Below are 15,179 nucleotides of genomic sequence, written 5' to 3'. Positions count from 1 at the left end.
CACCAGGACAAGATGTGATGGACAGTAACAGAATCTTCACACATATTATATTTTTCACCATAATATTGAATATAAAAGTCCCTTAGAAGTAATTTTATACCTTAATCTAACATCAAAATGTATTCCTCTGACATCAAAATTATGATTTATTTGTTTATTTTTTTGCCGAAGATGGGTTTCAATTCTAAACAACTTATATAAATTATAATTTATAAATTACTACACTGTAAAGGAGAAGCAAGTTTCATTCATTGTTTACAGGGCTTAGTGGACTTATATGAATTCTAACCCTACCACACACGCACACACGCTGTGTGTGTGTGTGTGTGTGTGTGCGTGTGTGTAAGGGGGGAGGGTGGTTTAGAATTAATCACTGAGGAACAGGGACCTTGTGAACATATTTTAATCTGAAAATTACGAGAAGGATGATAGTGAACCTGTTCAATACATCACCATCTACAATGATGTTGTGGCTGCAAGCTCTGGATCACAAGCACAGACATCATAGAAAGTGGGAGAGCTCAATTTACTGACCGTCTCACCATCACCTCAAGGAGACAAGGAAAACACGCCAATATCTATCTATCTATCTATCTATCTATCTATCTATCTATCTATCTATCTATCTATCTATGCATCTATCCATCCATCCATCCATCCATCCATCCATCCATCTACCTATCCATTTACTGAGAATCAGCTGGCTGCCTGCTACTACTGGCTTCTTCCAGAGCAAAATGGTAGATAACATACAAAGCCATACGACAACATTATATTCATGCAGTTTCCAGAGAATGATCAAATGATATGATTTGTATCCTGCCAGTTTTAAATTAGAAAGTAATTGACAGCATAGATAATTAAGGTATGCCACATAGATCAAATCCCAATGTCCCTTCACTCCCATCTCAACCACCCTATAGAAAAATAAAGTAATATTTACCCGAGAAGCCTTGTCCCGCGATGTTGTCCCGAAGTCCCTGCACCACCCTACTTCCGGCGCCTGTAGTAAATAGCTTGGCGTTTTTCTCTGCGGAGAGAGAGGAGGCGGGCCATGCACTGGAAGTCTGGTGATGCAGGGACTTCGGGACGGCATTGCGGGACAAGGCTTCTTCAGTAAATATAACTTCCTTTATCTTGCAGGCTGCCAGACTTTTGTATTTAGTATGGAGATCCTCTTTAACTACCATCTGTTTCTAAGCTTTATGGACATCAGTATTCTCAACCATAAGCTTGAGGATAGCAGGCACTTCTAATATCATGTGTCACCACCTTTTATTCCAGCAGTAGTAGGGCTGCTACTTGAGCTGACAGGCTTACTCAATTGTGATAATATGTGAATGTACTGTTTTGTAGATAGCGTTGCACTTTAGCACTAGGTACCTTTGGCATGTATCACTTTGTTCCCCTGACGAAGAACCCCATTTTTTGCAACATATAAGGTTGTAAATAGGGGGGTGTTTTGTATTTACTATGCAGTGTGAGAGGTTAGCCTAATACCAATTGACATTATAGTGGATTAGTCCAAACTGCTCTCTCCTCCATACTGCTTCACTATTTACATTTTTGTATGGTAGCAGCACTACTTATCAGTGTCCTCTCGAGTACTTTTTAATACATTAATTAAAAGTTATGTTTTAGCTTTCTTCACATTCCTTGCATGCAAGGTTATTCGTTTATTATGAAGATTCACATCTGTTAGATCTGTGGGCCAAGCAATGAGGAAATATGGCAAAATATTAAAAGATTCCTAATGTTGGTTGCTTCTCTCTGCTTTATACCACTATAGTGCATTCACTATAGTGGTATAAAGCACATGGACCCTGGAAAATGTATCTTTGAAACTTCTACTTCCTATTGGTCCATTGAACTGACCAACTATAATCATTCTTACTAAAGTTTATGATAAGTCGGTTCTGATTAGGTACAAACAGCTTCTAAAGATCCAATGGTTTTCCTGTTTTGTTTTTTTTTCTTGTATATTGATCTCTTTACAGCCAACACTCACTTCCTCTGCAATTTCCAGTAAACAATATACAAAAAAATCCTTATTGTGTGTTTTTTCAAATAATGTTAAAATTAATTACCACACCTTGAAATAGGCAAATTCTATTCAATTGTTAATCAGTTTTCTTACAGTACAATAATGTTGTTGCACAAAGGTTAAGTATTTTAGCAGACATTCATCTTTTCCAAACAATAGGACATTTTCAAAACTGTCAATCCACAAAGAAAGAATGAAAGCGAGCTTAGACTTGTCACAGTTATGAAAGTACAGAATTCATTGCAAAACACTGCAAAATCTGTCCTGTTCTTTTAGCACGTTAGATCAAAATGTCCATAGTTAGAATTACTGAGGAAGCGCATTTAAATGACAAAAACATTTAAATGCCACATTATACTAGTAAACCTATTAAACATAACACAAGGTCTTGTTAAAAAGGCAACATGCCTTCATGTAGCATACAGCTATCTGTCAGTAGCGGTAATTGGGGCCTGCTGCACTCCTTCCCCCAGGTCTGTTTACAAAACCTCTATTACTCTTCTACTATCTCTACTTCCCCCACCACCAAATTACAATATTAAAATAAATATTGAAATGTTAAAGGTATTATCAAAATATTTAAACATTTATAACAATTTATAACAATAGTTTGAAAGAATATAACAGAATTAAAACACATGTTCTCAGAAAATACATGGTTTTAAGCAGATGTAAAGGAAGAGGTGGTGTCAAAGTGAGGTTTACAGGATGTGAACATCTGATCTATGGCCTCTCATTTTGGGAGAGGAACTCTCCAAGTACTTCCTGCCACCCTTTTAGTACCATGCTATAAGACAAACATGACCCACTACTTGCCATGACATGTGAAGGAAGTCAGAAGGCATCACTAGGAAGAAGTGATTCTAAGGTGCTTGTCTAAAGCCAAGGGCAGGCGAGCAGGCAGAAACACCATTACAGGCATGGCTTGGCCAGCAAGATTGTTGATTATGCTTTGGATACCAGCAGCCAGCTAAGAGAAGAAAGATCTCAAGGATTCCTGGGCATCTAATATGGACCAGTGGCCACTGGCCAGCACATCTAGTTCAGAACATGCACTAGAGTTGCTGGCCTGTCTTGATGTAAGTTTATTGCCAGTAAGGGTGCTGGTTGAGTGCAGCTGGAGGGGTGGTAAACAACAAATGCATCTCCAACAAACAGACAATGTGGACCATTTGATCTTTATCAAAATAAACAAGTTTTACATTTTAGATATCTTCCACACACTCTTAGCATCAACTGATTATCTGGTTTGTGTGCATATACAGGTATGTAAAAATTATAAACAGCATACACTGTTCCTGCTTGATGGTGTTGGTGGTAGTGTTGATGCTCAGCCATAGTTCTTAAACTGCAATGTATCTGAAATAATTCCTATTCCTATATGAATGGTGATGGCGATTAAACCCAGTGGCAACCTAGCGAATCTCTTACAAAGCCTCCTCCCAATGCACCACCTTCTACTCCCCCCAAAAGTCAAAATAATTCAAAAAATATTTTAAAAATACATTCTAAAGATGGACGGCTCCGTACTTGCGCGCACTTGTGCATGAGCGATACGGTGCCGCCAGTAGAGATGGCCCGAACCTCCGATTTTCGGTTCGCGAACCGAGTTCACGAACTTCCGCAAAAGTTCAGTTCGTGCGAACTTCCGCGAACCGCAATAGACTTCAATGGGGAGGCAAACTTTGAACACTAGAATCATTTATGCTGGCCACAAAAGAGATGGAAAAGATGTTTCAAGGGGGTCTAACACCTGGAGGGGGGCATGGATGAGTGGGATAGACGCCACAAGTCCCGGGGAAAAATCTGGATTTGATGCAAAGCAGCATTTTAAGGGCAGAAATCACATTGCATGCTAAATTGCAGGCCTAAAGTGCTTTAAAACATCTTGCATGTGTATACATCAATCAGGGAGTGTAATTACTGCTTCACACTGACACACCAAACTCACTGTGTAATGCACCACAAACAGCTTAAAGCCCATATGGTCGTCGGGCTGTGGTAGCTCAATGATAGAACAACCGTGACTGTCAGGTAAGTATATGCAGTGATTGGTATTACAATGTGCACTTGTCACACACAGACAGGTACCGGACAGGCACACTGACACTGCGTGCACTCACATAGGTGGGTGGGTGCACAGTGAACAATAGGTAGGTATATGCAGTGGGTATTACAAAGTGCACCTGTCACACACACAGGTAGTAGTCACTGAATGTGCTGGGCCTGGCAGTGGTACACACAGCAGGAATTAGCAAGGCTTTCTATGCAACACAAGTGTCAGTGGGACACACAGAAAAAAATAGTTAACAAGAACAAGATTAGCTCTCAAAAGAGCTGTTGTGGGGTGCTTTTTTAGCAATAAGAATCAGCAAGGAGCAAGCTAACAAGCCTACAAGAGCCTAACTAAGCTTTCCCTATGAGAGTCTGCAGCAGCTATCCCTTCACTAATTACTGCAGGCACCCAAGTGAGTGAAAAGCCTGACATTGCCTGCCTTTTATAAGAGGGGGAGGGGCTCCAGGAGGGAGTGTAGCCTAATTGGCTACACTGTGCCTGCTGACTGTGATGTAGAGGGTCAAAGTTGACCCTCATGATGCACTATAGGGGGAAAAAAACTTCCAGAAAAGTTTGCGGTTCTCCGCCATCACGACCACGGAAGTTCGCCGGGAACCGTTTGGGCCATCTCTAGCCACCAGTCTTTGGGCTCCCTGAGGCAGCAGATTCAAACGGGGGACAGTGCTGGAACCAGGACCGGATCGGGAAGTCTGTATAGATAGATCCAGAGCATTCCCTCTCCACAGGTGAGTATGTGACTTTTTTCACTAAAGATTTACTTTAAAGATTTGAACCTTAAACTTTTAAAATTTTATTTCCTTTTCTTTAGTTTTTGAAAGACTCCTTCAAACATTTTCTGTCTGATCTGTCAAGCTTGTCGGTGCTGCTATTCAAACGTGGTACCATGGCTGGGTGAATGGGAAAATTATACTTTTCTTTACTCAAGGGCTGACACTTTTTATTTTTCCCCAAGACAGCTACCCTATGTGTGCTCTTCAATGAAAAGCTGTGAAAATGGGAAGCAAGCTGCTATTTTTAATCTGCAAAGTGAAAACTCAGAAGTTTAAAACTCTAATTTTTGGTTACGTTACCATGGAAGATGCCTACTGTGAAGTCCATTTCTGCTTATATCTTGCTGTCTGTTACATCTACTGTGAACCTAACCTTTTCCTACACTGACAATTATGAATTTAATTTTTAGAGAGCAGTCCAATGTACGACTAATACTGTTTGCTAAACCTACCCATTGTCATACTGCAAGAGGAAAGCCTTATAATTGGACTAACTGATCTTTAAAATTGTTTATTTTTAAATTCTGCTAATATTATGTACAAAATGCTGACGTATATAGCAGGGTATACCAAAAATATCCCCATTGACTTAAATCACTCGGAGGCACCGAGGCACCTTTGAGCAACAGGCAGGGCAAAAGTAACCTGGGGCACCGATGAACTTGGTCAAGGTGAGTGTGTGCCTGTCCCCACTGCCTCCATAATGGTGCGAGGGGGGAAGGAGCGTGGGGGAGGGGGGGCTAGACCACATACTTTAGTGAAGTGATGGGGATACTTGGGGCCCTCTATGGATTCTGGGGCCCTGGGGCAATTGCCCCTTTTGCCCATATGGTAGTGCCGACCCTGGCAACAGGGGATTAGGGGGGAAGTCTTGTTTGACATTTTTATAATGGTTGGTGATCAATTTACCCTTTGACCCTACTGCCAGAGTCTTCCACATTCTCTATTTACATAAATCCCCAAATATAACATTTAAAAATATTAACATTTTTTGTAAATTATGTATGACTTACAGAGGAACTTTACTGAATGTAACTTAATGATTCGATTTTATTGCTTATATTACACAATATTTATTTTATTTATTTATTGAAATATTTATATAGTGCCAACTTAATACGCAGTGGTGTACAGAGTATATTGTCTTGTCACTAACTGTTCCTCAGAGGGGCTCACAATCTAGTCGTTTATATATTATTTAGTCAATGTTTGCCAACTGTAAAAGCTCTCCTCAACCTGATTTACATTCTGAAATTTATCACAGGTGTTAACATATTTATTGCTGGCAAGTGCATCGCTGCAGAATGTTTGTGTATTGTGTGTTCTAAAGTGAGTACAACACCTTGTCTCCCAGAGTGCTCTGGGGCAGAAGGCTGTGTGACCTCATAGACTAGGCTTACTATCACTTTAAAGGGAAGGCCTGAGCAGCTGAGAAAAAGGACATTTACTTACCTGGGGCTTCCTCCAGCCCCTATCAGTGGCTATGTCCTTCGCCACAGTAGTTCTGCGCCTGCGCAGTACACTCCACGCCATGTGTGAGTGATTAACAGCGGCGCTTGCGCAGGCGCAGTAGAGAACGACCTGGCGAGGTCGTCCTGTACAGCGGAGGGGATCAGGAGCCAGCGGCTGAGTATGAAGCTGCGGCGAGGGACATAGCGGCTGCTGGGAGCTGGAGGAAGGCCTGGGTAAGTAAATGTCTATTTTTTCAGCTGCTCGGACCTTCCCTTTAAGAAGTCTTTCTGATGCTGAACGTAGATAATTAACGTAGAATTGTGTTTTCTGAATAATGTATTACAGTCTACTATACGTCATTACGGTGCCTCTTTAAACTGACCCTGTAGTGAAAGATATATGGAGGCTGCCATATTTATTTACTTCAAAATAATGCCAATGGTCTGACTTTCCTGCTGATCCTCCGCCTATGATTTAAGTCACTTGCCCAGAGTGAGTATGTAGACCAAGTGCTCTGATCACGTTGGCTACATGCTTGTTTCAGGTGTGTGATTTACACGCAACTAAAGAAAATAATGGCAGCCTCCATATCCCGCTCATTTCATATTCTGTTCTTATTAAAGCCAGAGTTCAACAGAAAGGAAATCAAACAAAATGTTAAATATGTCTTGTGAAGGCCATTTTTTTTGTGCAGTATTCATGCTTGCTGATTGGTCAATATCATTTTTAACTTCCTTAAACCAGCAAGTTCACAAATATGTGAGATTATCTTGAACATAACATATTTAATGATAACAATCTGTAACATTAACAACCTGTAAAAAATAGTGTGTTCTGTGTAACCAGTTTATCTAGAGGAAGAAATGGTCAGGGAGTCTGAGCTCTGTGAATAGATGTATGGATTTTCTGTCATTCATTTTACACATTATTATGGAGCTACACACTCTGTTATCTATGTGTTATGTTCATTTGCTCCCTAGTGCGCCATCAAACAATCACAAGCCCTGGAAAATATAGCATGACAAATAAACAACCTGCACAATTTATGGCTTACTAAAGAAGTCTCTCTACACTAGAGATTTTGTGTGTGTCCCCTCTGAAGAACACACATATATAATAAAAGACAAATGCATGTTTAATGCTGAGCAATCAATAGCAGATGTCTTGCTGATTAAATTACATTTTCAACGTTGAATTTTAATCTTTTTAAACATTTAGGTGGTATGTTAAATTACAAGGAACAAAACTCTATAATCAAAGAAATAGTACCAAAAAAAAATCACAGAGCAAGCTAGTATATAGAGTGTATGTTTAATAAGAGAGTGAGGCAGTTGGCCAGCTCACAGAAACACAAATTTCTCTCCACTGGCATTGAGAGAAATGACAGATTTATGATACTGTAGACTCTGAATCTATGGGACATTTTGCATTTATATAAAAATTTTGAGTTTACCAGGTTGATTCAAATATTTTGACTTGTTTAAGCAGTACATTTACAGTTTTACAGCTGGTCACCAGATCATATTTTGAGTTTTTTGGCTGTAAAGTGTAAAGTTATCCACAGATTACTCGGTTTGCTGCATAGAAACCAGCCAATTTGATCATGATGATCATATCTGGCAGGGATTGATGGTGCAACATGGTCAACCAGTTGATCATTTCAAACAATTTCCAGCCCAATCAATTGAAGCAATCAATCCTGCATACTAGAAAAACCTTACTCGAAAGTGCTTGGTTGGGTGTGCATTGATAGTGGTGTTCAATATTTCAATGATTAACGAACCTGTTGGACATCCAGCTGGTCTCCCCCTGTATAATGTCCCCCCCCCCCCGACCCTTGGTGACTATGTAAGCAACTTACCTGTCAGTTAAATGCAAATGAATGGATTGCCCTACTATCAGCAACACACACAAAAGAGGTAGAGAACACACTTAAAAAAACACTATTACAAAAAAATTGATAACTCTAAAATGCACACATATAAAATGTACATTTGTGCAAAAATAAAATGCAGTATATGTTTTTTTCCTTTGTTGCTATTACTTACAGTAGGAAGTGAAAAGCTAACAGATCTGACAGATTTTGGACTAATCCATCTCTTTATGGGAGACTCTCAGCATTACCATTATTCTTTATCAAAGCACTCCCCAGAAAGGATCCATACAAAGATGTCAGCCTGCCTCCCTTCTCATTTGCAAAGTATTTTGGCAGATGGACTGAGCATCTGACATTCGGTGAATGATTTTGTAAATAAAGAAATACCTGAAGTTCCCCAGGAAGAGATGGACCAGGCCAAAATCTGTGAAATATCAACTACCTACAGTAAGTGACAGCAACACAGGAAAAAAGTATTTTTTTAGTGCATTTTATTTGGGGCAAAATCTACATTTTAGATGTGTGTATTTTAAATTTAACAATATTTCACAGTAGGTGTTTTTTAATAAAGGATTTGATTAAATGATCTGCCTTTTCAGGGAACTTGGTTTTCAGTTTTCATCCACAAAAAAAGCTCACAAACATAAATCAACATTTAAACATTTAGTGGGAGATTCAAAATCAGGATCTAATTTAACTATACAAAATATCCTGTATTTTTGCTCTAATGCAATACCTGTTTTGGAGTCCACGGAAAAATATGGCTGCCCTTGCAGAATGCTGTACAGCACCCGCGCGCTACTTCCGTAAGTAGGATCATCTGCATCTGTTGCTGACACTTGGATAATAGAGGTACCTGACAAAAATAGAAAACATTGACCTTTTTAAATTAAAAAGCTGAACATTTAATTTAAAGTCCTTAATAAAAAAAAAAAAAAAGCTTGCAAAGTTTGCATAATGACAGCAACACTAACAGTTTAACCACCTGTCAGTGAAAGATTAATTGCCAGGCACATCTTCCATTCCACTAATGTATCCTAACAGTATAATGAAGAAAGCATTCTAAGAGATAAGCAGCATAAGGCTATTAATGTTTCTCTGTCCCTTTACATATTGGATTTACCATTCCTAGCTGATATGATGGCTGTTTTAGCAACCTGTTCACTAAGCACCTGTTCACCTTAATTTTACTACATCACTTTCCCTTCATGACTGATTGTGCCCTGAATGTAAATGTTCTTCCATTGTTTTTGTAATGAAGCTTTCTGTTACATGTCTAATCCTTGAGATACCAGAGACAGTTTTCAAGGTTTTTGCTCTCATCATAAAATCTGTGTTATACAAGCCTTCAATTCACCCACTACATGAGAATGAAGGAAATACTCATTTAGTTTCAGAAAGGGAAGATCAGCTCTCACTGAAAGGAAAGAAGAAAATGATACAACAGATATTTCCTGCGTACTACATTCAGCAATTTAAGGTTTTCATAAGTTGATTTCCACTTCAGTTTGAAGGTAAATATGTTCTCATCAAGCGTTGCTTTAACTTTCTCATACAAAAGAAAATAATTACAAATAATTTAAGCAATATGCATTTCTTTTATTCCATGTTGTATTTAATACAAACAACTCTACTTACTGCCAGATACATGACAAGATGTTAATCTTTGTCCTGAGTGTATCTTATTGGGTTTATTTCATTGTAAACAAACATTTTCCCTACTTTCTATTATGAAGTCTGTTAGGGAAAATAATAATAATCATAAACAATAAGATAAGGAAAACAATAAGACAAGGAACCACATTGTTTCCTCTGAAATATTCTTAAGATAGTCACGGTAATATTTATATCGGAAGATAACTGAAACCACACTATTTTAACATCTCCATAACAAAATTCCCATATGCTCATTAATTAGAGCATTATAACAAAAGGGCTGCTGATTATTGGGGGTGCTGCATGTCACTGGGGTCTGTCACTTACAGTTATACTTTAACTGTTGGCCTGCATTGGCAGGGCAGTCTTTTATTGAAGGTTTTGATGAAGAGTCTTTCATGGAGGACTATAACTAAAGGGATAGGGAGATGTTATCTGTTAACTGGGTTTGTCATGAACACTTTCCATTACTGGGGTGTATTATCATGAGATCTGTCATGAGTTCTTTTTCAATGAGACATGCATGCTGCATAATTATGTTATTTAGGAAAAAGGTTGCCTAATTTTTGATACTATACTGCATTGTTTTTACTATTCCGGGGGTTATCCTGCAACATGGTTACATTTTCAGGAGAGTCCAGTTGTGTATTTGGCGGACATTTACATGCTGGCCTTTTTCCATATTTCATTTTTTTCAAGTCATGCTTCAATTCAACTTGGATACAACCAATTCAAGTTAAGATTACACCTTGAAATTGCTGGAGAGTGAGAAAAATATCATGATCAAATACTATAAATGTTTGTTAATCAACATTAGCTAATGGAAGAACCTACGCTGAAGTAGGAAAACATTTCTGTTGACTGTTGACATTAATTTTCTTTCAATTCCTGTTCCTGGTATCTTACTGGTGTTAACATGAATCCTGGTATTTCAGGGGACAGACAAGAGATTAAAAGGTGGAAGGGGCATTAAAGCATGCCCATGCTCTCTCTCTACAGCAACCAATTGGTATTGCTGCAAACAGGGATGCATATCACAATTAGAACAAAACAGAAAGAGTTCTAACTTCTTTCCTCAATATGCAGAACTGAAATATTTCTCCCTGAAATTAATTTTTTATTGGCGTATTGGTTTTCCCAGAAGACTGCACAGGTTTTAACCACTTGCTGACCGCACGCTTATACCGTGCGTCGGCAAAGTGGCAGCTGCAGGACCAGCGACGCAGTACTGCGTCGCCAGCTGCACGCGAGCCACTGCTTCCTGTCAAATCACGGCGGGGGGCTCCGTGAATAGCCTGCGGGCCGCCGATGGCGGCTCGCAGGCTAAATGTAAACACAAGTGGAAATAATCTGCTTTGTTTACATTGTACGGCGCTGCTGCGCAGCAGCGCCGTAAGGCAGATCGGCGATCCCCGGCCAATCAGCGGCCGGGGATCGCCGCCATGTGACAGGGGACGTCCCTTCACTGGCTGCACAGGACGGATAGCGTCCTGTGCAGCCTCGATCGCCGGGGGGGGGGGCCAGGTAGGAGAGGGAGGGGGAGGATTTCGCCGCGGAGGGGGGCTTTGAGGTGCCCCCCCCCCGCAACACCCAGGCAGGCAGGAGAGATCAGACCCCCCTGCACATCATCCCCATAGGGGGGAAAAAAGGGGGGCAATCTGATCTCTCTGCCTGCACGCTGATCTGTGCTGGGGGCTGCACAGCCCACCCAGCACAGATCACTCAAAACAGCGCTGGTCCTTAAGGGGGGGTAAAAGGTGGGTCATCAAGTGGTTAAGATGACACTTAATGCATCCCTATCAATGTGCTTAGTTTTACTGCAGTTAGACTTTTCTCTTTATTGTTATACTGAGAAGGGTTGGTAAATGTTTATTCCCCACCCCACAGTGGTGTAGCAATAGGAGTTGCAGAGGTTGCGACCACACAAAGCCCTTGGGCCTGATGGGCCCTCCCTCATCTGTAATATTAGCTCTTATTAGTCCTGTGCATGTAATAATGATAGAACAGGATTGGACCTACTGAGACCACACACACATAAGCCAAAGGGAGTCAGGAATCCACAGAGCTCATAAGACATCAAGTAGAAAAAGGTTCTGCTGCACCAAAGGTTGGGTGAAAAAAGGTTGGCTTTTATTATTCCATCAGTGAATACAAAAGATAAAAAGCTCAGGCGTATCGGGGCTCATGGCTTGAAGCTATGATTAAGGGGCCATGAGCCCCGATACGCGTGAGCTTTTTATCTTTTGTATTCACTGATGGAATAATAAAAGCCAACCTTTTTTCACTCAACCTTTGGTGCAGCGGAAGCTTTTTCTACTTCATGTAATAATGACTTTTATATATGCTTTGAATGGTAGGTAGTTAACAAACTGTTCCCAATCCCCTTCTTGCACCTTTGATTCTGTGCTTGTCCTTGGCAGGTTTTGGTGCGCTGTATCAATAGTTATGTACTTGGGGGAGGGGGGGGGGGCAATGTATAACCTGCACTGGGGCCCATAGCTCCTTAGCGACACCACTACCACCCCCTGCCTCTAACCATTCAGAAGGATCTGTGGCGAATGAGTTTAGGGGTTTTATCTGATCAGCAAAAGAAATCCCAGTTATCAGTGCTGTTGCTAAGCTGAAGGCACAGACAGTGGTGTTCCCTTTTAAATAAAAAAGTAAACAACAGCATTTTAAAAGTCAGAGAATGCAAAGGTGCCAAACATTTTATATATAGCTGTGCACTTTTCTTCCATTACAGATAAATGACACATGAAGAGCAGTATGAAATATTATTCTTTTTCAATTAGCACCTCACTCCCTGCATTTATATTGTAGGTAATGTTGCTGGTTATTTCCTGATGTTCCTAATCAAGTTAGAGCTGTTAATTGCCTTCCCATAAATCCAGCTCTGAATGCTAATTAAAATCAATACATTTTCAGCAATTAATACATGATGCGACAGCTGGAAGTAGCGACTGCATACAGACTAATGTGCCTACTTTCCAGCCACACTCCTCTGGCACTTCTATACCCTAAAGTGAAGGAATAACTTAAATGGATTTACTACTATTTTGTTGCCTTGTCTCAGCAAACCTTTGCTTATTTTAAACAATCATGTTTAAAATGAATGATATAAAACAGTTAATTTCTGTGCAGCGAAGAAAACTTTGAATAAGCATACAACTGCCAACTGACTTGATTACTAAGACCTTTTGCCCCCCTTGCCTGACAGCTGCCTGGTCTTCCCACTAGAGAATAAGCTAGGCTATGAAATGATCAGGGGGCAGGAATGTATGTAGCCAGGAGTGGAAGAGAGTGGAATGGGTAGGCCAAGGGAGAAGAGAGCAGGAGGGTTGTGGCTGGACTTCCAAACCAAGAAGCACAGGAAATACTGGGAATTACTGAGGTTCAGTGGAGCATCATTAGTGGCACCCATCTACATTGCTGAGATGGTACGACTACATGGTGTGCAGCTTTACCAACAGCTGCCTATAATGTGAAATGTCAACTGTTAAGGTGGCCACACACGATACAATAAAATGATCCGATTTTATGTTAATTCGATAAAAACGATCGGATCTCCCGAAAAAATCGAAAGCTTTTTTTTCATTCGACTGAAAAATCCGATCGGATTTCCCGTTTTCTTCGATTTTAATCGATCCAGAATGCCAGATATTTTTCTTCAATCTTTCTAAAGATTGTATGGTGTGTGTTGGATTGTCAATTGTATTAATATACATACCCTAGCAATTTTGTCAGAGTTTCCAATCATTTTTATCATAATTGGGGAAAAATTGAACATACGTGTGTGGTACATTGGTCATATTTTTGAAATGTTACAATCAGTCAGAAAAATTGATTGCAATTCTTAAATTGAACAGATATTTAAAAAATTGTATGGTGTGTGGCCACCTTAAGGAGCAATCTATGCATATATAAGGACAACTAAGTGCCTGGCATCATTAGTTTAAAACCACCTTAGCGGTATGGACGAGCTCAGCTCATCCATTACCGCCAGAGGGTGCCGCTCAGGCCCTGCTGGGCCGATTTTGATGAAATAAAGAGCAGCACACGCAGCCGGCACTTTGCCAGCCGCGTGTGCTGCCTGATCGCCGCTGCAGTGCGGCAATCCGCCGCGAGCAGCGGTGAAAGAGGGTCCCCCCAGCCGCCTGAGCCCTGCGCAGCCGGAACAAATAGTTCCGGCCAGCGCTAAGGGCTGGATCGGAGGCGGCTGACGTCAGGACGTCGGCTGACGTCCATGACGTCACTCCGCTCGTCGCCATGGCGACAGGAGAAGCCAAACACGGAAGGCTGCTCATTGCGGCCTTCCGTGTTACTTTTGGCCGCCGGAGGCGATCAGAAGAACGCCTCCGGAGCGCCATCTAGTGGGCTTTCATGCAGCCAACTTTCAGTTGGCTGCATGAAATAGTTTTTTTTTTTATTTAAAAAAAACCCTCATGCAGCCGCCCTGGCGATCTTAATAGAACGCCAGGGTGGTTAAGCATTGTGATGTATTATTTACTTTGTCAGTAATCCATTTGGGATTTCCAAATGTTCCGTAATAAGATCCTTACGGATCCAGCGCTGGCTACCCTGAAACCACAGCCGGCAAGGATGTTGGCTGTGATGCAGGTGCAGTAGCACCTGCAATATTTACCTGCTGTGATCCAGCGCAGGCACAGTAGCAGATTTCTGATTTGGCTCAGGGAGAAATAGTCATGCCTAATTGGGACCGCACTACTGTGCAGGCATGAGTCATCTGTGCAGTAGAGCGGACGCAATTGTGCTCGGCAATTTCCACCTGAGCCCGGTCAGAAAGACACTGCACCTGAGATGGACCGCGGAAGGCAAATATTTACCTCGCCAGTGTTTGAGGACTGCCAGTGCTGGATCCCTGAGGCTTAGGAGGATGGGAGAAGCCTCATTAGGATCCATAGGCTTCCCCTTCCTGTGATAAATACCCCCCAGGGGATGTTTTTTAGGTTACAGATCCTTTTCAAAAACACACGTTATGCAAGTAAAATCAGTGCCACACTAACATGGATGTCCCCAAAGAGATTAATTATGTGCACATCACAGTGTGCCTAAGAAAATAATCTGCTGTTGGAGCAAGGGCCAGACAAACGCATAGGCTGTGGAGGCACCAGCCTCTGAGCACGGGTCAGGAATGGGCGCTGTAAATTATCTGGTTTTAAATTATTTTACAGTTCAGGAAATACAAAAAATGGTCGAATGACTGCATCTGCTCAGCCACTGATAAGGATTCATACAAAGTTTTGTAGACAGTAATTTATAGACAGTCCATAATCAGTGCTCAGC

The 15,179-nt window shown here is 41.0% G+C and overlaps 1 protein-coding gene across 4 annotated transcripts in view; it reads right to left on the bottom strand.

The window, feature by feature from the left end:
• CDH20 (cadherin 20) overlaps positions 1-15,179 on the bottom strand; it is a 556,554-nt gene that overhangs the window by 56,041 nt on the left and 485,334 nt on the right. For all 4 annotated transcript variants that reach the window (XM_068236743.1, XM_068236746.1, XM_068236744.1 and 1 more), the window contains one exon: positions 8,956-9,075. In XM_068236743.1, the coding sequence (XP_068092844.1) occupies positions 8,956-9,075 (120 nt within the window). The remainder of the gene's footprint in view (positions 1-8,955; positions 9,076-15,179) is intronic.

Source organism: Hyperolius riggenbachi, chromosome 5, assembly GCF_040937935.1.
Source record: "Hyperolius riggenbachi isolate aHypRig1 chromosome 5, aHypRig1.pri, whole genome shotgun sequence".
Lineage (NCBI taxonomy): Eukaryota > Metazoa > Chordata > Amphibia > Anura > Hyperoliidae > Hyperolius > Hyperolius riggenbachi.
This window is presented reverse-complemented; position numbering and strand designations above follow the sequence as displayed.